Here is a 25,699-nt window from a genome sequence, read left to right on the forward strand (position 1 = left end):
TTCTCTTGTCCTGTCAGGGACAGAGAAAAGAGACCTGGGAGAAGAGACCCACCCCCACCTCTCTACACCCTCCTTTCAGGGAGTTGTAGAGAGCCAGAAGGTCTCCCCTCAGCCTCCTTTTCTCCAGGCTCACCAACCCCAGTTCCCTCAGCCAGAAACTCATCACACTTGTGCTCCAGACCCTTCCCCAGCTCCGTTGCCCTTCTCTGGACACACTCCAGCACCTCCATGTCCTTCTTGGAGTGAGGAACCCAAAACTGAACCCAGTATTCAAGGTGTGGCAACTGACATCTAACAGGTGACAGAGACCTTTGCTAACCCAACTTTGCCAGGATGTGACAGGGATGAGCGAGCCTAGCACGGGTGTGAGAGGTAAATTCTGAATGGATGTCCAGTGGAAAAAAGCCGAGGGAGGTGGCAGAGGAGCCACAAGCTGTTCACGTGCTGAAGCTTGTTAGAAATGTTTCTTAGAGGTGTGGGGAAGGAAGCGCCCCAAAGACTCTCTCCAGTTCAGTCATGATGTCATGGCTTTAACACAGCCCTGCTTCTGTTACCCACCGATGCTGGATTAATTCTCCCAGGAATCAAAACAAACATTAAAACATATCACCTAGTAAAGATTTTGGTAATGCCATCATTTTTCTTGAGTCTCTGTGAAAAATGTTGTGTATTTTTAAGTCACTATGTTCCCAGCTTTCATAGGGTTCTTGTTGAGTTGCAAAAAGTGGATCAGGCGTTATCTCCTAATCTGAACTGCAGCTTTTGTAGATTATGTATAAGAGAACAGTAAGTGCATTTATTGAAAAAAAATATTCATGCTATTCAGCAGTTTCTCTGTGCAGACAAATCGTTGCTGTTTTTATCATGCAGGCAGTTTAAATGTGTCCATGTGGTAAACATAGGACTCTTAAAAAATATATATTTTTTTTTTTTTAAATTAAATAAAAGAATTCTTTAATTAGACTTATTAATTGATTTACACAGGAAGATCCTGCTGAGGAATATATTGTCTTTCATTTTAAGTGGATCGTTGTTAGCTGTGCTCTAATCATTTACAAAGTACTAAAAGCAGAAGAAAACGCATGGTTTTGTGAAATCTGGTCCAAGGCTGAGTCCAACCGACGTGTGTATTGTTTAGCGAGTCTTGTCTACATGGTTAGTGTTAGTGGCAATATGCTTAATACATCCTGAAGAGCAGATCACCTTTAACTGTCTGACATTTACCTTGCGATTTCCCCCCATTAGGAGCACAGCATTTTCAGTAAAAGAAAGCCATGATTTAACTTCTTTTTTTAAGAGAGCAAGTATTTTGCTAATCCTTCTGCATTGCTCCATGATCCATTCTAACAGTCTGGGAGATTGGAAGGCTTCAAGAATCTTGTCAAAATGGTACTTTTCAGCTTTTCCTTGTTCTCTCTTGCTATAGCCTTTCGTAGATTTATAAGTTGGCTCATGGGATTAAGCGGTTTGTCTCTGCTAATATAAAATGATATAAAGCTGCTGTAATATACGGTTACGTTTTAACTCGAAGAGCCTGTTGGTACTGACCTGCTTGCAGTCTATTTCCAAACCCCTTCACTGAAAGGCAGTGTAAATTCTATCAGATTTTTGTCATTAGAGCCATACAGTTTTTATAAACCAGCTCTGGCTTTACATATTCATTTGGTGCCCCACAGTTGTTGGGATATTTTGTGGGTGTTTTTCTACTTCCATTTTTTTTTTCCTGCTCTAGGCATCTTTACTGTTGAGCATTTATTTCTTGGCTCCACCAGTCTGGTCCGTGCTGTGGAATGTCAAGATTAGAAATCTCTTCCCATTTTATTTTCCTGTGAACATGCCCTGTTCTAAAGGAAAACAGTATTACTTTGAGCATGGTTTGAACCCACAGCTCAATAACTAACTGTAAGAGCTGCTAAAGCCCCACTCTTGCAGAGAGCTCGGTGTGTTTGGACCCAATCGAATTTAATGGGCTCCAGGCTGCTGTAAGAGCCCGAGTGAGCAGAGCAGCTCGTAGAACCAAGATCTGCACGTCTCTGCTAGGAGCAATGGCTGGAATTTATCAAAGCCAAACAATATGGGGGGAGAACAGTTAATTTCAGGTTTAATATATACAGCAGGTCTGATTTCCATTGAAGTTGGATGAGTTATGGTGGCAGGAAGGAGACTTATAGATTTTAGTCTTCTGCAGCAATGTGGGAAAACATCCAAAGTATTTAGTTCTTCTGCCTTGTGTGTGCTGCTGTGCTTCTTAGGAAATCAGGATGGTATTTTCATTCTTCATACTATCTGCAAATAAGATGAAATACCTTCTTGTAATGCCTCTTTATGATGACTTCCTTCTCAAGTGTGCTGGCAGGAGTCCTTTGTGGTCTTTTTTTTTGCTAGTGAGAAAAATCCAGAATTAGAATATATGCTTTTAAGTGTGTTACATGAACATCTGTATCAATGTTAAGTGCTGGGCTGTTCAGGTTTTTTAGGTTTTTGGTTTTTTTTAAGGTAAAGTCTGTTTTTTCATGTATGTTTTTGTTAAAGATTGTAAAGAGCTGCATGTGATTTCAGATTTGTAAAGAAGGACGTCGGCCATTGCTCGCATTGGGTACTGCCTGGGAGGGAGTTCTAATGGGCTTTAACTTGGTTTTCCTGGAAATTCTGTAGCAGTTGCACGTAAAATCAATTTTTGATCCCTAAATGCAAAGCTCATGAAGCAGAAAATTTTGAAGTTGAGCCTCAGGTGGTTTTCTCTCCTTCCATATTCAGTCACTCCTAGAGAGTATCAGACGGTGCATTTTCCAGGCAACATTCACTGTAATCTCAGACCTGCTGAAGGGCAGATGTTTGGTTTCAGGCCAGTCTCTACCCTCTTCCCCATCCAACTGTAGGTAAAACTCTGCTCGTGTTTGTGCACTACTGCTTTGACTAGGTTGAGAGAGGAATGTGTAACCGATTTGTAGGGAATGTGGAGCTCTTTGCAATGAGGATCTCCTCTCTTGCAAGCTGATGGCTGGAACAGGCATTGCACCTCCTTGCAGTCGTGCAAAGTTGGCCATGAGGAAAAGGTTCTTCAGGCAGAGGGTGGTGGAGCACTAGGACAGGCTCCCCAGGGAGGTGCTCATGGCACCAAGCGTGACAAGATTCCAGCAGCATTTGGCCAACATGTGCCCTCAGGGACATGGTGTGAATGTTGGGGTTGTCCTGTGCAGGGACAGGAGTTGGACTGGATGATCCTTGTGTGTCCCTTCCAACATTCTATAATTCTATGACTCTGTGCTGTAGAGCTGTTTCCTGAAGGCAGGAATCCTTCCTGCATCTCAGGCTGTAGCACCTCTGAGAAAGCCTGTGGAAAGAGCTTGTGTGTGCAGGTGTGTTGGGGAGAAGAGAAAGGAAAGCAGGCAGAACAGGCTGGAGATCATCAGTGCAGGGCTAGGGTACAGGATCTGGGAGAAGACCACCTTCAGTTGCTGTTGCATCCTAAAGGCCAACATCACCATTTGATCACTTAGGCAGCAGTCTCTTCTTCCAGCCCTCACCTTTTGATCCACGTTCTCCATCACTGGGTCACACTTCACCTGGATTCTTTCGCCCCCTGCTTTTCTCCTTGCTAGTCCATCTTGGGTCTCTTGGTTTATGCTGCAGGCACCAAATTTCCCTAAATTTTTCTCCTGTGACCTTTACATGGAAGACAGGTAAAATCATAGAATGGTATGGGTTGGAAGGGACCTTAAAGGTGTAGGTGTAATTTGAATGTGAAGAACATAAAAACCACCAAGTTAAAGCGAGCCAAACATGGATATGTAAGATTATTTTCCCTTAAGGTGATTTCTGTGCATTGCTGAAGTCTTGGTGAAGGTGAAAGTTGTAATGGGGTTCTACCTGTCAGGTTGCCTTTTCCAAAAGGGATTACTCTCCAGCAAAAGCTTTTCTTTCTGTTGGTGTTAGCAGTTACATGCTCCCTCACACAAATGCAGTCAGCCCTGTCCTTGAGCAGGTCACAGATTCAGTTGGTTGAAGAGAGAGGTGGAGCTTGTTTTGTTTTGTTTTGTTTTGTAACATCATGAAATATGGAAGTGGTGATACCTCAGTTGAACTAAAAGCAAATGCAAACCAGAGCATCACTGCTGGAGGAACTGGCAAAACCCAGTTATCACAGCAGCACGCACTGAAAAATTATTTCCATACATTTGGGGGGGGGAAGTAAAGAAAGCTGGAATTCCTGTAACATACCAGCTTCACCTATTAACCTCCCAGCTAGTAAGACAAGAATGCAACCTTTGAGAAAGAGATGGCACTTGATTTTAGACAGAGTTATGGAAAAGAACATCAGAGAAGAAACAAAGCTGAGACTCATCAAAGCATCTTTTCTACCACTGTAAAAGTGGAATGATTAATGTCCACAACATTTATGTTGATGTTCTGGCAGAATCTCATTTATTAAATTTTCAGGTTTAGGAAATAAAATTCAATTTCTGCCCGTTGCTTTATAGCTCTTCCACAGGAAATCAAGGCAAAGCTGTAAAACATTGCCCTTGATGGAGCTGCACTTTGCTGCTAACAGACTTAACTGTACTGTATACGTGAATATATGTATATTAAATGAAACAAGAACAAGATGTGATCTTATTGGGAAAGAATCCCTGTAATATCCCAAAGTAAGTTCCATTCCTTCCACAAAATATCCCAAAGCCTCCCAAAAAGCTGTCCAAAACCTGGAAACGTAGGCTGAGGGAGTCGGTTCCCAGCCTGAGGAGCAAGCTGTGTTTGCCCTGTTGGTCCTGTATCACATCCACACTCTGTAACGACGATATCAGAGATTAAAAGAAGGTCATGCTGTATTATGAACCGCTGTCTTTATTTTTAGGATTAGATAACTTTCCTCTCTTTTTTTTCCCCCCACTGCTTCTCTTTATGTCCTAAGGGCAGATCCTTTCGCTTGGGTCAGGAATGTAATAAGGCAGGTTTTCCTCTCTCCAGGATATTGTGTCTGTCTCACTGTGTTTAAATTGCCACAGAAAGCTCTTCTGAGCAAAATACAGTATTTTCTTTGTACAAGAGCCAACGATTGACGTATCCTTGGGGACTTCTCTGTCTTTAGCATTTAAACATACAAGTTGGCTATGTTTAACCTATTGATAGGCAGCAAAGACAACTACAGAATTTATTGCAAGAGAACAAAAGGAGAAGCAGAAAGAAAATATTTTTTTTTTTTTTAACTTTGAGATTGAGAACTTTTATTGTTCTTGTTAGTTCAGAGAGATGAAAAAAAAAAATAATCAGACCTATATTATTTTCAGCTGAAACAGGGAGGTGAGAAGAAAACAGTCCTGCTGGGTTGTGTCCTTTGAATTAGCATATTTCTGTTTATTAGTAATACAGTTCCACGTTTAGAGAACAAGACTTCTCCAAGCCTATTCATTAAAAAAAAATCATTTGATTTGCCATGGCTTGGTTAAACAATGTTTGGGGCAAAAAGTTGACCCCTGCTCAGGCTTATAGTAAACTCCACTTTTCCATGAGGAAAAGGTTCTTGAGGCAGAGGGTGGTGGAGCACTGGAACAGGCTCTCCAGGAAGGTGCTCATGGCACCAAGCCTGACAAGATTCCAGAAGCATTTGGCCAACATGTGCCCTCAGGGACATGGTGTGAATGTTGGGGTTGTCCTGTGCAGGGACAAGAGTTGGACTGGATGATCCTTGTGGGTCCCTTCCAGCTCACAACATTCAATGATCTTGTTAAGAAAAAGTGATGAGCTGTTACAGGGCAGAACCATGCAGCATCTCAGCGTGGCCAGAACATAATGTGATCTCCCCCCACCACATTCCTCCTTACTGTTTCCATCCCCTCTTCCAGCCGTTGGTTTCCATGCTGCCCTTCTCCTGTGCCTGTCATCCCTGTCCATCTACCTCTGTGGGCTGTCTCAAGTTATAAATCATCATTATTTTTCAGTTGACTTAGGCTTCTAATTTTGATCCCTCCCTTTCTTCATTGACTGCTATTGCTAGTTCTCAAGGGACAGAGATGGGAATCCAGAATGGCACAGTAATAAATGAGCTTCAAGCATGAATTCAGCTGGAGTGCTGACTGAGGTCTAATTTTTTTCTTGTAATTAACAGTCACTGACATAGAGTTCGTATATTAAGTTGGTAAAGTAGCGTATGTTATATATCCTGTTTTCCACATACTCCACTCCTTTTTGAAATAACCATCTTTTTGACTCTAACTTTCTTTAGTGATTTGATTTTTTTTCATGAGTAAAATCTTTTTAGTCACATTGGAGTTACAAATATTTGTAGTACATATTTTTTTAGTACCATTAAAAAAGTAACAGTCCCTTCTTTCACATGTAACACCAAAAATATCTGATTACTGAAACGTGATATGTTGCTAGTCCCCATTTAGGTTTATAATCATGACCAAATCTAAGGAGGAGCAGGGTGTTAATGGTGGGAAACTTTGAAAATCAAGTCTTGAGATTGAATGACAAGATCAAACGCCGCGAGGTGAGGAGCACGGTGTGTGGACACAGTATTTAGTACCTTCATTATACACGGAGGAAATTGCCATGCACTGCTCTTAAGATCCAGCTGATTTTAACGGTGGGTTTTCCATTTCAGCAAAGGTGTCAAGACTGTCGAGGCACTGACCTGCTTTGGACCAGATCAGCGGGTTGTATAAATTGCCATGTCGCTAATCAGCGTTAGCAGAGATCTGTCACAACAGCCTTTCTTAAATCTTCCATAAAGTATGCAAGACAGCCTCAAGAACTCTGATAGAATAGCAATAAATGCATCCAAAGGAAGGGAAAGAAGAGTGGAGATGGTTATCTGAGCTTCTCCATCAGCATGTGCCTATGCAGAAATGCAGAGTTCTTCATGTATAGCTCTAGCTTCGACTTGGCTTTAGGAACTGCAAGCAGCTTAAGCATTTATGCCACCGTAAAGGTTTAAAGCAGCTTAAGTCCTTCTTCCGTCTCAGGAACTAAAAATGGCTTAAGTACTTATGCCACCCTAAGGATACAAGGTCAAAAGTGTCCTCTTGACTTGTGCAGCAGGGAGGAGACATCAGTCTCTTGCGGTTGTTTAGCCTGGTTGAGCCTGCAAAATTATCTTTAGGAGGGGAAGGACAGACAGGATCTGTACCTATTTTCCAGCAGATAAGAGGAAATTAAAATGCATGCATTGTTCTAACAGAGAGTCACAGAGGTTAGCGAGAGACTCGATTGCAGTGATTGGAATGTGTTCGAAAAGACTGCTGGGGCTTTCACTCCACGGAGATGCAGGGGGTTTTTTTCCTCCCCACCATGGGATTTCTATTGTCACAGGGTATTTCCTGCCTCACCAGGACCTCCTTTATATCCTGACTTCTTTACAAAGCTTTTGTCTGTCCATCTTGCTGTGGATTGTAGAGTTAATCTTTATCGAGATGTTAATGAGATGGCAGGGAGGCCTGCCTGATGTCATCTCTGAGTTGCTTGACTACCTAAAATGGTAGTGAGGAGCAGTGATGAGCCCTGGATTGCATCCCTGGGGAGCAGGCGAGCGTGGGGACTTGCTTAAGTGCTGCCCTGTCACTTTTCTGAATGCTGATATTCTTTTTACAATCAGTCGGGTATCTTGGGAAGCTGTGTGGGTCAAGAACCTCAAAAGTATGCACACCACTCATGAACAAGTGACTACTTCTAGTGGGAATCAAAGACCTAAATACTTCTGTGCATGTGGGTTTTAGCCTTCCTGAGCCTCAAGTCTCCACCTCTACTGTAGCTGTAGTAGCAGATACTATTTCCCAAGTTTTCTTGTGAGAAGGGGCAGAATCACAAGCTATTAGGTACTCGGATGCTTTGGTCTCAAGTCCAAAGTGAAGGAGAGAGCTGTAGTTACACCTGATTCAGGACAAGGAAGTTTGAATTCTGTTCTGCCGAGTCTAGTGAGGTCTAGTGTACTTCATGCTATTCTGGTTGAGAAGGTTGAAGTCGTACTAGAGCAGGTGAAGAGGAGGGTTGAGAGGACCACTGAGGAGGGATGGACTGACACTGTCCTGGAAGGAACCTGGGAACAAAATGCTAGGCAGGACACAGAGACTTCCACACCTCAAACCAAAGCAGGGTAGGAGAGGGAATGAGGACTTGGTTATCCTTGAAAAGACCAGAAGGAACTAGCTTGTTTAATCCAACAAATGAAGGCAGAGAGGAGAGTGCTGTCTGTCAGCTAGTTGGGATAGGGGAGGGGAAGAAATAGACACCGCGCAGGGAAGCAGAACTGGTTAAGCTAAAAGGGAGTGTTGGCACAAGAACAAATGAATATAAATTGGCTGTGAATAAATTGAAGCTAGAAATGAGTTGCTAACCAGCAGAGGAATGAGTTCCTAGAAGAGCCTTCCACTGGGAGCAGAGGGAGCAGATCACCAGCGTACTTAGAAGATGAGGCTTGTTCTGTTCGTGACCAGGATTATGTGTAGCAGCACTTGCCACAGCGAGGGATGGCCTTGATGACCAGGAACCCTCCTCCTGTTTCTAACCCTACCTGGACTTAAGGACAAGTCTACATCCCTTATGCAAAACACAGAAAAAAGAGTGTTCCCTGCAGGACTTCCAGATCATGAACAGCTAATTCCCATCCAAACCAACCTCAGAACTATCCACCCTGTTCCTGCTGGACACAGTCCCTGCACGTTTCCTCTCTGCAGCCCGTGGGCTCCATGTCTTCCTCGTCCAGCTGTGGGCTGAGCTGTGTTCAGCAGCCATCCCACTGTGATGCTTTTTCCCCCATTCACACTTTGTCTTTGATGCAGCAAATGCAGCAGCTCTGCTGGTTTGAGGGACTTTCTGTGGTAGTACAGTCCAGAGGGAGATTTGTGCTAGAAGATGGCTTAAATGCTGCTTCTGCTTGATGTCAGGAGTGAGATTTAGTGAGAAGTTCTTTAGCACCTCTTTTGAAAATTTTTAAAATGCAGGGAAATAACTGTGAGAATATAAAAGTCAGAAATTGTCATTGTAGAATTGAATTTAAACCCATTTTTGATGATGGTGATTTGCCTTCTGCTGTGCCACTAATTTATGACACTATACCAGTACAGCGTGGTCTCTTCCCAGTTTTCTCCTGGCATGGGCTAGGGCAGTGTGTCCAGGTTAGAAAGCAGAATCAGGAGATTTTCCCAACGTTTTCTGCTTTATCCACCAAATGACACTTTGCTTTCAGATGCAATCTCAGTTGCAGGTGACAATCATTCTTTTCCTGTTGTTCCTAACTCATTCCACCGGTAGGAAGAAGCTTTCTTCCTGCTGTTTGACTACTGTGAGAGCACATTTGGCCTTTGTTTATGTATTGAATAGCTAATGGGTGCCAAGCAATCACCTAGGATATGCTTAGACACTCCTTTCTTCTAAAAAAACACATGGAGAAAGAAATGGGACACTAAGATTATTGCAGGTCCTACTTCCAGTGTCACCTCACATCATCTGCTGCGCTGTGGAGTAGCATGTATGGCATGTGTTCATTCTGTGAGAACACGTATGTTTTCAGATGTTCCTTTTTTAAATATTATTTCTTACCATGGAATTATTTATGCTTCCAGGTCACTGCAGGTTGTGCTGCCTGTTACCTCTGCGTTTTGAGCTTCACCAGTAGTGATGACAGGCCAACTTCAGCCTTGAGTTCAAAGAGTTTAGTGGCTTTTTTTGCCTTTGGAAATGAAATCCACCTCAGAGCCAGGGCATTCTGAGACCAAAAATCAGTATTTAGGTCATCTCCCTCTGTTCATTTTCGGGTATTTTAGAGCTGAATGATAATAGCAACATTTTTTTTAAAGAAAATAAAATGAGCCAGGACAGACTGAGGTTTGGTAATGAGCATTTGAAGTGGCATGAAAGTGACTGGTATTCTGCAAATGACCCCTGTTTAGCAGCTTTTTGGAGCTGTGTGCAATGGGAGATAGCTAGTAAAATTCCAGCTTTTAATGGGGGCTTTTTTTTTTTTTTCAGGTTAGAAATTCTTAATAATACAGAGCTGGTGCTTCAGAGCCTTATGTTAGCAAACCTGACACTAGGGAGTAATATCACTGGCTTTCATGTGCCTATTTACTGTAATAAGGATTACCAACGTAAGTAAAACTTGCAGGTTTGGGCCTACAAAATTAAAAGAAAAGCCTTTTCACACCCTAAAACTGCATCAAAATTCAATTTCACCAGGAAAAAAAAAATCCTTCTGATCTAGTCCCTGGAATGTGACATTTCATGGGTGTAATAAGGTTACAAACAGATTATAAATTGAAACCCTATAAATCCTTATTGTACTGTACCAAAGCTTCTGCTTTGCATAATACTCTTATTCCTGACTGTTCTTTGTTTTACAAGCTCCAAACTATTCATTCCCTCTCATAATAGAGACTGGGGAGCCAAAAACACCGTGCAAAATCCAAAGGTAATTATCTGAGTCAAAGAACCTGAATGCCAGGGTTCACAAACTTCTGAACTTTTCTAATTGCCGTCATTGGCACAGTGAGACCTCCCTCTTCCTTTAAAAAAGTTGTAGATATTGCACGTTCTTTCTGCCAGATGGGAATGATGAAAAGTCCCAGTGTAGATTTAGTTCTTATTTTATATTTGTAAAGTTCTGCCTGTGTGTCCATAGCAGATGAGTGATCAGTTTTTCAAATCCTAACTTGAGCAAGTGAGGGCTTTTAAATCTGGCCCTGTGTGGTCAGGATTACAAATGCTGTGGATCTCCTTACCTGAGAGCAAAATGTTGGCCAAATGCTTCTGGAATCTTGTCAGGCTTGGTGCCATGAGCACCTCCCTGGGGAGCCTGTTCCAGTGCTCCACCACCCTCTGCCTCAAGAACCTTTTCCTCATGGCCAACCTCATCCTCCCCTGCCACATCTTCCTGCCTTTTCCTCTGCTCCTGGCATTCGTTGGTGGCCAGAGAGAAGAGATCAGCGCCTGCCCCTCCTCTTCCCCTTGGGAGGAAGTTCTAGACCCCCATGAGATCTCCTCTCAGTCTCCTCCTCTCCAGGCTGAACAAACCAAGCGACTTCAGCCTCTTCTCATATGTCTTCCCCTCTAAGCCCTTCACCAATCTTGTGTCCCTCCTCTGGATACTCTCCAGTAGCTTTAGATCCATTTTATACTGCAGGGACAAAGAGAAAAAGCTATGGAGAATTTCTCTGAAAGAGCATCCATGGTGCCAGAGTGTCCACACAGCGGGAGATAAAGGCAGATGCTGTTGTGAACTGATTGAACCAGCCTTGAAGTTTTTGTATCAAATAGAAAGCCTGTGTCACACACTCAATTTCCCACGTGGCCATATAGGTTTAACCAAATAACTGGCAGTCTTTCATGTTTACAGCAAGATTTGGCCAAGAATTACTTTAATGCGTTGAGTTTTGTGCCATTGATTCTTTCTCGTTCAGGAAAGAAGAGTCCACATGAACCTCACTGTACTCTGCCGACGTTGTTTCACAGCGCAGGGCGTCTGTACACTTTTGGTATGAGTGGACTGGAGATCTGCACTTGGAACAGGAACTCCTGCAGATTGCATGTTGTACCTTGTCCAGCACATCTGCTCTGTTCACGCTGCTCTGCGCCCCATCGCAACTTTTAAAAAATGGCAATAAAGTTTCCGAAAGAGAAAAAGAGCAGTCATCTTTTACAGGCAGTGCACATCTGTTTGCCAGCGAGATGCCGCGTAATTGTGAACATAAGTGATTTTATTTGGTTTTTTGATTTTTTGGGGGGACTTCAGAATGGATCAGGATTATCTTCTTTGTGTTCCAGTATGAACTACTGAGTTTCTGTATGGTTGGCTTGTTCTGTGAGCTACTTATGGAGTAGATACAGATTTCATCCTTGTGCTGCGATCAAATATAAGCTCTGGAAGGATTTTTGTTTAGTACCTTAACAGAAATCATCGCATTTGCTGAGAAATGCAGCCATCTAGTGGCACAGCTAGCAAGGAGAAAGCACAGCGATGGGGAAGGAAGTCTCTGAGACAGGGTTCATCCAAGAGAGTCCAGGGGTACAAGTCAAGTAGCTCTTGCTGCAGTTCCAACCTTTGTAGGGTGCTTTCGTTGTTTTCTGCTGCTATGCCTAAAATTCAAACAGTTAAAGTTTGAAAAAAACCCCAAACAATCTTGAGGCTGGCCCTGATTCATCTGCCCATTTCTGCTCAGAACCACGGTCAGCAAGAATTAAATCCATATTTAAATACTCTGCTGAACTGGATCTTAGTGAAGGGAACACAGCTTCTGGAAGAGTAAGAGGAATACAGCCCCACATTCACACAGATGACACTGACCACAGCAAGACACCTGCGTTCATATCAACACCCCTGGGGCTGGGCTCCCTCCTGAAGACTTCCAGGCAGAGCTGTACTTGGTGATGGCAGAAGCTGGTTTGATGGATGCTTCAGTGCTTGGAGTTTTTTGTTCCTGCATCACGGAGGGGTTTGTTTCCCCCACTGCAATGTGTATGTTAACCCGATACATTTACTGAAAGAAAATATGTGGGTTAAAAGTTTTGGTGGAAACTTGGTTTAGCAGTTCTGTTGATTTTTCAGGGTGTGTTTTTAAAGGCCTGATTTTGTCAACATTGTTTGTGTTGAGTGGCACTTAAGTAACGCTTCCCTGGTCTGAGAAAGCACTACTCAGTGTGACTCACACAAGTGGTGCCATGCATGAGGTTATCCAGGACCCATTTGACAGCTTGTGTTCCTGATGCCTGCTCCAAAGCTTCTTGACACCAGGAGAAACAAATTCATGGACCTTAGTGGACTTCCAGTGGGATCTATAATTTGGAACCCGTGATTGATTTGGAGCATAGAGAATCTTATTCTTCTAGTCCCACAGGATCCTGGTTTGCACCTGAACCTCTGGTGCTGTTATCATGTGAAGTTACAGTGAGGCTGATGACCACATGTTACGTTTCTGTTAAGCTGTAATCTCTCTTCTACCCAAACAGCACATAAACAATGACCATATCCACGGTGAGAAGAAAGAGTTTGTGTGCCGATGGCTGGACTGTTCCCGGGAGCAGAAACCGTTCAAAGCCCAGTACATGCTGGTGGTTCACATGAGGAGACATACAGGGGAAAAGCCACACAAATGCACTGTGAGTAAATGGGGCTGAGCTCCAGGCTGGGACAGGGGGGTTGGGGCTGTGCAGGGAACAGAGTGGCACACGTGCTCCGTTCCCTCATCTCTTGTCCGTCAGACAGTTGTTAGAGAAGGATCTACTATGTCTGCTTCGTTATCCAGCTCTCCCAGATTACAAGAGCTTTAGGAGAGGAGTTTCACTGGATAATTTGGCCACTTCCTCAAGGTTAAAGTGCAAAGAAGCCCTAAAAGGCATTATTAAATAGGGCTCAGTTTGCTTAATTGTTTTAAAGCACTTTCTCTTACAGAGCTGCTATTATTGCTGGCCACCAGCCTCCTCATAACTTTGCAATGGATTTCTGTCTTAGACTAAGCACACAAATACTGTGGTCTCCTGTAAGATATGATGTGCATAGTGCTGGAAGCATTTTAACTTGGGCTGTGAGGGAGTTTGTCTGGGTAAAATTAAAATTAAAATCATAGAATCATGGAATGGTTTGGGATGGAAGGGACCTTAAAGCTCATCCAGTTCCAACCCCCCTGCCATCAGCAGGGACACCTTCCACTAGACCAGGTTGCTCAAAGCCTCATCCAACCTGGCCTTGAACACTTCCAGGGAGGAGCAACCACAGCTTCTCTGGGCAACCTGGGCCAGTGTCTCACCACCCTCAGGAAAGAATTTCTTCCTCAGATCTCATCTCCATCTCCCCTCTTCCACTTTCAAGCCATCACCCCTTGTTCTGTCACTCCCTGTCCTTGTCCAAAGTCCCTCCCCAGCCTTCCTGGAGCCCCTTCAGGTACTGCAAGGCCACTAGAAGGTCTCCCTGGAGCCTTCTCTTCTCCAGGCTGAACAGCCCCAACTCTCTCAGCCTGTCCAACAATCCAGTCCAACAAATCAAAACAAATCCAGCCAATCCAGCAAATCAAAACAAAATCACATTGAGTAAGGTTATGAAGGCTTGGAAAGTTCCTAAACTTCTACAGGTCAACTTTTAGCATTTCCTGCAAGTCCAAAGATTAAAATTAATCCAAATTTACTTTTTGTCTGCAGTTTGAAGGTTGTACAAAGGCCTACTCCAGACTAGAAAACTTGAAAACGCACTTGAGATCTCACACTGGAGAGAAACCGTATGTGTGTGAACACGAAGGCTGCAACAAAGCTTTCTCCAACGCGTCTGACAGGGCCAAGCACCAAAATAGGACTCATTCCAATGAGGTAAGTAAACACAGCTTCAAAAAAATATTGAAATTAAATGTCAAACAGACTTACAGTGTGGTCGTAGCAGTTTATTACAGGAGACAGGCACAGAAACCCAGAGCAACCAGAAAGGAATAGAAGTTCTAGATGGCTCTTGCCAGCACAGTCATTCCTCTGTCATACGGACCCAGAGAGGCTGTGGGTCTAAGAGAGGTTTGAAGGAGGGGTCTAATGGAAACATGTGTGTTATCCAGGGGCAACTCCTGGTTTCCCTGAAATGCTGGGATCAATTTTTCTTCAGGAGCTGGAGGCTCTGGTCCAGCCCCTGGAGTGTGTCCCCTTGCCAGGGTCGGTGGGGACACCTCATGGCTGCCACAGCATCTTGCAGTGTCCTTTTCAGCTGCTGCAGACAGCTATTAGAGATGTCTCCAGGGTTTGGAAAATTTCTGTTAACCTGTAAGTTCTGAGTTTTGCCTTTTCCTTCTTCTCTGGGCTATTTCACTCTTTCTTTTCATCCTTAACAGACCTCACGGACTAGGGATGCAGTGGAGGGAATTTGGGCTTTCTCCAGCAAACCTGCTGTGGCAGTCACAGCCATCTCCCAAACTCTGAGCCTAACAGCTCTTTATGACTGTGTGTTTCATGTTACAGCTGTGCCCTCTTTCAGGAATCACACCATCTTCATGCCTTGTGCCTGTTTTATTGCCCCATTTCAGGTTACACAGGGAGTCACATCATCTCAATTTCACATCTTGGAGCCCTCTCTCTCCATCTTGACCTGTCCCTCTACTCCTTGCCTCTAGCATAAACCTGGAAATACTGGAAGGGCAGGACATACCAGCATGGTGACTGTGTAGTGTGGAAACCATAGCAGCTATATCCATTTCCACAAGGCTCGTATCGAGCTGTCTGTCCGGTCTGTTGCAATTAACAACTGCACTGAAGCCCAGCAGCAATTTTGTGAATTGTCACCAAGGTAGAAGGAAGTTCACCAAGTCTTGCCAATAGCTGACAGAGGTTTTTTTTGAAAATTCACTGTCTGAACCAATCTTTTGCCTAGTTGATGAGTAAGATCCTCTCAAACTTAAAGACATGACCCATACTCTGTGTTTTAAGATCAGGATTTAATGTCTAACAGGAAGTCACCAAGAAAAATTTTCTGCTGCGCATCATTTCTGGTAGGAAGAGCAAATTAAAAATCTCCTTCACCGTTATTTCACAATAATAATGTGAAATAGGAGTTCCATGTTCTTAGGAGCGCCATGAGTACTGTGGAAAGCGCAGACCCAATTCAGCGCTCTCTCGCAATGCCCTTTTGGTTGTAAGTAGGTAACCTACAGACAGATTTCAAAGCAGCTGTCGTATCTGGATGCAGATATGCCTTACACATGCAGAAGAGAGCTAACTGACTCATACTTCCACAGCATCTTGAGAAAACCTGCCTCAGTAGCTCAGAATCAACTTGAAATTGCTCATGATCAGCATTTTTGCTCTTGTTGATGTCAATGGGAGGTTTTTTCTGCTGACATCTGTGGAAGCAGGATTAGACCTTAGGTAGCCATGAAGAAGCTACATTTGTCAAAGGCTCCACAGTGCCATGTGTAAACAGACAGAACCCCTTTGAAGAACTCTACCTGAAGGTCTCTTTTTTTTGTTTTTTCTTGAGGGCTAGTATAAATAAGACTTTAAAACAGGAGTTTCTTGAAAACAATTCACCAATAAAATTGAGTGAATGATCCTGTGTTTCCTGAGGCAATTAAAGTGTTTAGGAAGAGCTCAACTCGTTTCTAATCGTCTCATAATACAAGTACAAAGTCTTTGTTAAATTATAAGACAGTAAATTTACTATCTTCTGCGTTGCTTAGTGAACTGAAGAAACTCACAGACAAAGGAAGATGGTTTAAAAACAAAAGAGAGTGATTAGTTATGCTAGTAACACTAATAGTACCAATGCATATATTGCTGCAACGTGAGCATGTTTGTGGTACTCTATCCTGTGCTTTGACATTATCCTGGTGATCTGACAGAGCCAGGAAAAAATGCTTCCTCAGCTAATCCTGCCTGAACAAATGTCCCAACATGTTTTAAAGGGGGTTGTTTGCTTCTGAATGTCAAGGAGTAGGTACTGGGCATTCCAGAAGCAGAATATCAAACAGCTGAGGGCAATGAATGGGATAGAAAATGAGGCCAGTTTTCATAAAAAGAGTTACAGAATCATAGAATGGTCTGGGTTGGAAGGGACCTTAAAGTTCATCTAGTTCCAACCCCCCTGCCCCGAGCCATAAATTGCCATAGCTCTGTTAACTCTTCTGCTATGATAAGTCAAAGCTGCGCCAGTTCATATCACGAGAGGCTCTGCCCTCTGTAACTGTGCAGCATTAACGAGTGCCTTCAGAACCAAGGGGAATTAATAGCTCTGACTAGGTGCAGCCACTGTAGAGGCCATAAATTAGATAACAAATTCACTGTGAAAGCGTGTAACTGTAACACCAGCTGTGCTCCAAGGAGCTCTTCAGGAGTTCCACGTGGAATTAAATCTAATTTCAGTGTTTTTCCTATCTTGGCAGAAACCATATGTTTGCAAGATACCGGGCTGCACAAAGCGCTACACAGACCCCAGTTCTCTCCGGAAACACGTGAAGACCGTGCACGGCCCGGAGGCACATGTCACCAAGAAGCAGCGGGGAGATATCCACCCAAGACCTCCACCGCCCAGGGACCCAGGCAGCCACTCTCAGACCCGGTCACCAGGTCATCAGACTCAGGGTGCAATTGGTGAGCAGAAGGACCTCAGCAACACTACCTCAAAGCGTGAAGAATGCCTCCAAGTGAAAGCGGTCAAGTCAGAAAAACCAATGGTATGCAATACCCCGTGCTGCTCCCTTTGTTCTTTTTCTTCTTGCCACCAGTTAATAACCCCTTTAGGAAATGCTCAAGCCTTTAAACACTAGTTCACAAGGTTAGGTTTTGTGAGGTTTCCTTTTTCGTTTACATTCTAAAATGTTTTTAAAGCCTAAAAAATAGCAAATAAAAAGATGACATCTAGCCTGTGCAGTAAGTGCGGTGTTGGCAACTCTCATAATGATTGTTTCTCTTCAAGCTCCATCTTTTGGAATCTGCATGTTATGAGAAAATCACAGTTTTTGTTTTTAAAAAGGCTTTTTTTTTTCCGCTCTCCTGTTTACAGAAGTAAGTTAAAGAATGTGAATCCTGCAGGCTCAAAACCAAAATGTGAAAAACCCAAGTCCAAAAGATTAAAATGATTATATCGATGATGATAATTTTTGCAGAACCTGGGCAAAAACTTCAGATTTTAGGGGCTTGAGGCTGTCAGGACAGTGATCAAACTGAAGCAGGATAAACTGACTTCTGTAAACAGCAGGAGGAGATCTTTTGATAACATTTGATCTCTATTGTGATGTGACCTCTTATGTTAATCTGATACTTAATTTAACTCGACCAAGTTAACCTAATTCTAATTTAACTGAATTGAGCTTAATTAAGAGTCTCTGCAGGTCTTTTCACTGGTTTACCTTAATGTATTGCATTAAACCAGTTTAGTCTTGAACACTGAAAGGACTTTATTCCATTTTTTTGACGTGCTATCTTAAATAAATAAGTTCTTCTTTCATTTGCCTGCATTTCGTGTGCCATCCATCCTCTTCACAAGAGTTAAAACTAGCAAAGGCAGTCACCATCCTCTTCCACATCTGAGTCTACAATTCATCTGGACCCAACCCTTGGGGACTATAAATCTGAGCCCTCTAAATTCTGCTCATATTTTTAATCATGCTGCAATTCAAAGTGATTACTCATTGACATACAAGTTACTGCTACATTGTGCCTAAGGCTCATGCCCAAACTGTGGAGTATCAACCCTGAATTTAGAAGCTTCCAGGGGTCCAGAGTTAACTCCCACCGAAGTCTAAAGGCGATCCTCTGCTGTCTTTGGTGATAATTACCTTAGACTGCAAAGGAGCAAAACTCATTCCCCTCATGCTTAGCTAGGTGAATCTGTAGCATTAGTGAGGCATGTTGAGTGTGGATGGCTTTAACATGAATAAAATTTGCAGGAGATGCTGATTGCCTGCATAGTATTAAATATTTCTCACTGAAAAATATCTTCTAAAAACCATGTTGTATTTCCTGTTTTTATTGCTTCTGTGAATTAACAGGTATTTTCTGTTTTTCAACTAATCCAATGTCTTTTCTGTCTAATGCTCTTAAATGTCTTGTTCTAACTTCCTAAGGACAGTGGGTAATAAGGTGAGGGCATTTTAACTTTTCTGCTCTTTTTCTTATTGCAACATTATTTATGTCTTCATTTCAGCCTTCTGCCTGTTTTCCAGTCATTCCTTTATTTAGTAATGTGCAATCCATCAAACTCATTCCCAAATGTAATGTGCTGTGAGCATTTTGCAACACTCGACATGTGAAAAATCTGGCTTATATTGGTGAAATGTCTTCAGAAATGGCTTTGTACCTTCCCTTCTAGATGAGACATCCATTTTTTTTTTCTATATTGCACATCTAGAAATGTATGTTCCTCATAATACAGTTTTTAGTTCTGTAACTTACCTCACTGTGATCTTGACATGTGGCTACAAGAACAGGCTTCTGACCATTATTACTCTTCTATATGACATGGAGCTACTGAAGCACAAACTCTCTTCTGTATAGTAACTGTTATTTCTATTTTTGTTACCAAATCTACCATGGACAGGATTTGGAAATGAAATTGCTCAGTGTGGCCTCATAAATTCTCAGTATCATTGTTCAAGTTAGAAATAATATAATATTATTACATCTTAGTGGACTTCTCAGGGGCATATGAAGCTACAGGAGTGCCATGAATCTGTGTCTTCATTCACAGATGTTAAAAGTGAGAGCTGTCACTGCTACCTCAGAAATTTTAGGTAGCATTTGTCAGTAAAAGTTGCATAAAAATCACAGGCTGGCAGAAAAAAAAATTAAAATAACACAGCAGAAACCCCAAAAGTTAAATATTTACATGAAACTGTTCTTGGGAGCAAAATGATACTGCATGCCCCACGGATTTGTGATCACACTGATACAACCTACAGTGAGATATTATGTCCAGAAGACTTCTGTCTGTCTTGCTGTCTGTTTCGTCCGTCAGTCTCTCTGTCCAAGTGTTTCAGTTTGTCAGAGAAATTTTCCCATTTTTTTAACAAGAACTATATGAGTTTAAAAAAAAAATAATAAATTAAGCCCGTGTTTCCCCACAGCAAGAATTCTGCTAAGGCAGCAGGGGACACTGGTAAGAAAGAAGATGCTCTTGTGGTGGGCTTATATCCCCGTCGATTAGCAGCCTTGTACTCTGTGCTTAAATTCTTAAATTCAAAATCTTAAATTCTAATGAAATGAAGGATTTGAGTAAGTAGATCATCGCCGCCTTGGTTCAGAGCAGAGGAGGTATAAGTCAGGTAGAAGAGGAGGTATAAGTTGGAGCCTAGTGCAGCTGGGGTCACAGGACGCTGATAATATGATACAGTATTTTTTTGCACTGCTGCTTTGTCCCCATTTTATTACATGTTTTATTACATGCCAACATTTCAGGCCAACCGCTGCTCGTAACAATGAGCCTTAAGCTTGGAAAATGCTTACATTCTTTAGCCACAAGTCTAATTAAAAAAAAAACCCAAATTCCATTGTTGTTGGAGTCTTTATTTGTTTGTTTGCTTGCTGCAAGCCTAGCAGTGTCAGTTAGACCTGAATTCTGTTTTTCGAGCTGCAGCTTCAGTTGGGAACAGCACATACCCAAAGTAGAGTATCTGTACATACATCTGCATGAATGACATGAAGTGTTAGAAGCAACTATGGGAATAACTGAAATAAATGTCTCGTGTAGATATAATGTCAGATATATGTGTAGATATACTATCAGCAAGATATTAAAGTCGATTTTGGTTGCTCAGAGAAGCTGTGGCTTCTCCTCCCTGGAAGTGTTGAAGGCCAGGTTGGATGAGGCTTTGAGCAACCTGGTCTAGTGGAAGGTGTCCCTACTGATGGAAGGGGGGTTGGAACTGGGTGATCTTTAAGGTCCCTTCCAACCCAAACCCGTCTGGGATTCTATTATTTTAGTCTCAACTTTTGCAGTGACATTCACTGCAGTTAAAAATCAATATCTAGAAAGCCTTTTAATGAATGATCACTGTCATCATTTATTGCTACACTTTTCTTTACATTTGGTTTCCTTTAGCTCCATTTAGACCCGCATTTGCTGCAAGTGCTCTCATTAACATTGTTTGCTGGATCCTCATGTTCTTTTGTTTCTTCCTTCACTCCAACAGACATCTCAGCCAAGCCCTGGTGGTCAGTCTACATGCAGCAGCGAACAGTCCCCCATCAGCAACTTTTCCAACAATGGGATCGAGCTTACTCTGACCGGTGGTGGTAGTGTAGGAGACCTCAGTGTCATCGATGAAACCCCAATCATGGACTCTACCATTTCCACAGCCACCACAGCGCTTGGCTTACAGGCCAGGAGGAATATGACAGGGACCAAATGGATGGAGCAAGTGAAATTAGAAAGGTTGAAACAAGTAAATGGAATGCTTCCAAGACTGAACCCCATTCCACCTTCCAAAGCCCCGACCTTGCCGCCTCTCATAGGAAATGGTGAGATATACATAACAGGAGTGGTAACACTTTTTGACCTTAAATTCGTTGCTTGCTAACTCAGTCTTGCAACCCTGTCAAAAGAGTGGTGCAGCTTCTGAAGCTCAGCAACCTGAAAATGGTCCATAAATGGATCACTTTCTGTTCATCCCCTCATTACAAGTCCTGCTCCCCACCCTGAGAGCAGTCTGATAGTCCCATGTTTTACAGAACAGGGGCCAGCAAGGGAGCCATGCATCATGATGTAAATACTCCCTGCAGTTAAAGGTTTGGACCCAAAATCTTCATAATCCTGTCTTGTTTAGAGGCAAGGCAGATGAAATAAATACCTGCCAGTTTATTGTATGGAAGTCTTTCAGATGAGGCCTTAGCAAGGCACCTAATGCATAGATGTGTTGGGCTACCCTTTAAATAAACTTTCCACACATGAAAGTAATCATACATACAGATAGCCATGAGTGGGAGCAAGGTGAGGTTGTACTCTGAAGATACATATTTTTTGTACAAGGAGCTGCTCATTGCCAAAACGTACGTCCCTGCTGCCTCTGCATTGCCTACAACATGCCTGTAGGTTTCTGCACTACACCCAGCAGTGACAGCCCAGGTTTTTTGAAACTCGTTCAGTCGAAAGAAACTATGTAAAATTAAGAAATGTATTCTGTTTACTGAAAATCAAAACAAAACAAGGAAACCAGCAAAGATGTTTTGCAGTTGTTAGGAGTTATTTCAAGAAGTCTTAGAAATGACCTTGAATAGCCTCCAATTTGTATATTTTGCCATTCCATGCAAATGCCTGTTCAATTATATTTTGCCTATAAAAAGCTCTCTTACGAATGTGTCCTTCTGGCACATCAGTCAGCATAGCTGCACTGCAGGCTGGAGCACTGCACCAGCTGATGACAGTTTGTGGCTGTGGCCTATAAATTTTGTGCTGGGATTCACACTGAAATGTTACCCTTGAGTCTCTGAATTAGTTTTTAACCTAAGGACACGGTTTTTATCCCGATTTGTTTCAAGATAGAGGACTGCTGTGATGATGCAGGCTCTTCCTCTATATTGCTCTTCCTTCTTTATGGGGTGTTTTCTGTGCTGTTTTCTGGGTGATACCCTTTGGTTTAACTGTGACCTTTACCTCCAGGTACCCAGTCGAACAGCAGCTGCAGTGTCGGAGGATCCATGACTATTCTGCCAAACAGGAACGAGCTTTCGAGTACGGACATCACTGTGTTGAACATGCTGAACAGGAGGGACAGCAATACCAGCACCATCAGTTCAGCTTACTTGAGCAGCCGCAGGTCCTCTGGAATCTCACCTTGCTTCTCCAGCCGGAGGTCCAGCGACGCCTCACAGGTGGAGGGAAGGCCGAAGAACGTGAGTGTTGCAGACTCCTATGACCCCATCTCGACGGACGCTTCCCGGCGCTCCAGTGAAGCGAGCCAGTGTGATGACCTGCCAAGTCTTCTCAGCCTTACCCCAGCCCAGCAATACAGGCTGAAAGCTAAATATGCAGCAGCTACTGGTGGACCCCCACCAACTCCACTGCCTAACATGGAGAGGATGAGCCTCAAAACAAGGATGGCACTCTTGGGTGACTGCAGGGAGTCCGGAGTATCTCCACTGCCTCCAGTGAATGCCCCTCGAAGATGTAGTGATGGTGGGGCAAATGGTTACAGCAGGAGGCATTTTCTGTCTCATGATGCTCTAGGAAATGGGACGAGGAGAGCCAGTGATCCGGTAAGAATGGCCTCTGACAACTCCTCTGTCCCTAGAGTCCAGCGTTTCAACAGTCTTAATAGCTTTAACCCTCCTGCTTTGCCTCCATCCATGGAAAAGCGCAACCTTGTTCTTCAGAACTATACCCGTTCTGAGGGTGGCGTCTTCCGCGGCTTCAGCTCCCCCTGTCCTCCCAGCATCAGCGAGAACGTCACCCTGGAGGCTGCTACCATGGAAGCTGGTGGCAGTCTGAATGATGAGGATCTCCTGCCAGACGACGTTGTTCAGTATCTGAATTCCCAGAACCAGGGCATGTACGACCACTTGTTGAACAACGTCCTAGACAGCAACAAAATGCATCACAGCTCAGTGTTAGGAAACAACAACCCCAGCAGCTTTGACCAAGCCCCTCCACCAAGCAGTCAGCAGGCAGGTTCCGAGGCAAACAAGAGCGACTTGCCCATTCAGTGGAATGAAGTAAGCTCAGGAAGTTCTGACTTATCTCCTTCAAAGCTGAAATGCGGTCAGCGCTCAGCGGTGCAGCAGGCTCAGCCCTTCGGACTGTATAACAATATGATGGTTCAGAAAGCAGCAACAGAACCTGGAGAGAAGCCACATGGCCCAGCAGAACGGCTACCAGAACCTGGTGGAGAACAACGGTTCCTATGGTTTACAGCAAAACACGGTTCTTGGCAGCGGAGCTGGTAATTCTTTCAGCGTGCAGCCCAATAAGCCTTACGGTGAAAGCATCAGCAGGCAAGCCATGATGTCTGGGGCAATGGACAATTCCTGTGGCATGGCAGTTCAAGGGCAGAAACTGAGAAGCAGCAACGTGTCAGTGAGTGGGAACCAGCAAAATTTTGGCCATCCCATGGCACCCAACGATCAAACCACCAGTATGGCAAATGGGATGCAGAACAGGAATATGATGGAACAGGAATATTTGCAAAACCAAGCGGTCGGAGGAGGCATTCATTACCAGGGAGTCAATCAATCCGGTCAAATGATGCTAGGGCAGGTTAGTCCTACCTCACAAAGCAGCCTGTATCAAGGGCCACAGAGTTGTCCACCAGTGTCTCACAGCATTGGTAGCCAGCCTTCAGGTTTGTTGATGGCCAAAAGTTACCAACCGTGCTCTAATTACAGCGGCAACAGACGGCAAAACATGTTGAGAAACAACCTGGCTCAACAGCAAGGACACGTATGTGATGGCAACCAGCCGTACAGGGTAAACACCATTAAGATGGAGATGCAAGGTCAATCACAGCAGTTCTGCTCTAACGTGCAGAATTACTCTGGTCAGTTATATGACCAAACCACGGGCTTTAGCCACCAAACTATGAAAACAGGTTCTTTCTTTGGTTCGGAAGCTAACTGCCTGCTGCAGGGGACTGCGACTGCAAACTCCTCCGAGCTTCTTTCCCCGGGGGCTAACCAAGTGTCGAGCACAGTTGACAGCATTGACAGCAACAGCCTAGAGGGTGTGCAGATCGATTTCGATGCGATCATAGATGATGGGGATCACGTCAGCTTAATTTCGGGAGCCCTGAGCCCGAATATCATTCAGAATCTCTCCCGCAATTCCTCGCGCCTCACCACTCCCCGAGCGTCTCTTACATTCCCAGCTATGCCCGTAAGCACAACCAACATGGCTATTGGGGACATGAGCTCTTTGTTGACCTCACTTGCAGAAGAAAGCAAGTTTCTTGCTGTTATGCAATAGACATTAAAAAAAACAAAAAAACAAAAAAACAACAAACAAACCCCCAAACCCTTAGGAGATAACAGATGGAAAAAAAAGAAAAGACTCATATTTTTTAGTTGTGTATGTATTTTAGCAATCTCATCTCACCTAAATGGGATGTGTTTCAAGTATATTCCTTTTATGGAATAAGGACTCTGAAAACCCTAAAGTGTTCTAGGGAGAAACTGTCTTCCATTTCAGTTTTGAATCAGTATTGCTACACCCATTCCCCCCTCCTCTCTCTTTCCTCTCTCTCTCTCCCCCCTTTTTGAATGTCTGTATGCTTCCTTTTTCTTTTTTTTTTTTTTTTTAAATTTTAAACCAATGTAAACGCGTGAAGTGCATGTTTTTTGTTTTGGGGTTTTTTTCTTTTTTTTTTTTTTTGAAGAAAGGTCTGATAAAATGACTTTGCCATTTCTGTTAAATCAAAAAAACAAAACAAAACTAGACCTTGTAAAACTGTTGCAACTTTTCCCCCTAAACATATAGGTCCAAAATAACCAGGCACAATGTAAGGTGAGCATCCCGATGAAATCCTGTGATGAAATTTCATCCAGTGATGAAATCCTCTCTGGATGCATTGGATACATCGCACTGAGGTAGACAACCAGTTTAGAAATGCACTGCCATGGTACCCCTAGGCTATAGTTTCAGAGTCTTTGAGCACAAGAAATTAGGAGGTTCAGGCAAATAGGAAATGTGAAGCCATCAGCCCTTTGATCCCTTGAAAATATTTAAGGCTTTTGGAAACACACATGCAGTTACCTGTCACTGCCTCGCACAAAGATACTGAGATTCTGTCGTGTTTAATCCATTTCAGAGGAAGGAGGGGACCAAAAAGCTGTTCTTAGTCCCCAACTCTCATCTTTTGCAGTATTTGGTATTCTGGTTTTCAACCTTCTTTTTTTAAATGACTGGATAGTAAAATTATGGGCATGTTTGGTGATTGGGGTAGTCTATAATCCCTTCATTGCCTACCACCTTTTTGGAGAGATGATCAGGTTCTTACAGAGCATTTCATACAATGAAATAACACAGTTGCAGTATTCCATACTGGGGACTTTTTGTTTTGGTTTTAAATGCAAAATGTTGAGTTGTAATTTGCTGAGGTTCAACAATTCCTTTGCTGGGAGAACTGTCTTGTACGTTGAGTTGTAATTTGCTGAGCCACAGGTTTAACAATTCCTTTGCTGGGAGAACTGTCTTGTACATCCCTTTTAGCATCCCAAACAGCTTCGTGGATGGATTGTGTGTTTTAAAATAAGGAAATGCCCATTGACACATCTACAGCTTCATGGAAAAGCCCATTGACACAGTTAGGGCTTC

General features: G+C 43.2%; 1 protein-coding gene across 1 annotated transcript in view; it reads left to right on the plus strand.

Annotated features, from left to right (window-relative positions):
* The window catches only part of GLI3 (GLI family zinc finger 3), a 41,455-nt gene extending 17,099 nt beyond the window's left edge, over positions 1-24,356 (plus strand). Inside the window, exons 4-8 of the mRNA XM_010168895.2 lie at positions 12,943-13,092; positions 14,128-14,292; positions 16,842-17,132; positions 20,589-20,916; positions 22,055-24,356. Of these exons, the coding sequence (XP_010167197.2) occupies positions 12,943-13,092; positions 14,128-14,292; positions 16,842-17,132; positions 20,589-20,916; positions 22,055-23,337 (2,217 nt within the window). The 3' untranslated portion in view covers positions 23,338-24,356. The remainder of the gene's footprint in view (positions 1-12,942; positions 13,093-14,127; positions 14,293-16,841; positions 17,133-20,588; positions 20,917-22,054) is intronic.
* The last annotated feature ends 1,343 nt before the right edge of the window (positions 24,357-25,699 follow it).

The sequence above is a fragment of the Antrostomus carolinensis genome, unplaced genomic scaffold, assembly GCF_000700745.2.
Source record: "Antrostomus carolinensis isolate BGI_N321 unplaced genomic scaffold, ASM70074v2 scaffold9535, whole genome shotgun sequence".
Lineage (NCBI taxonomy): Eukaryota > Metazoa > Chordata > Aves > Caprimulgiformes > Caprimulgidae > Antrostomus > Antrostomus carolinensis.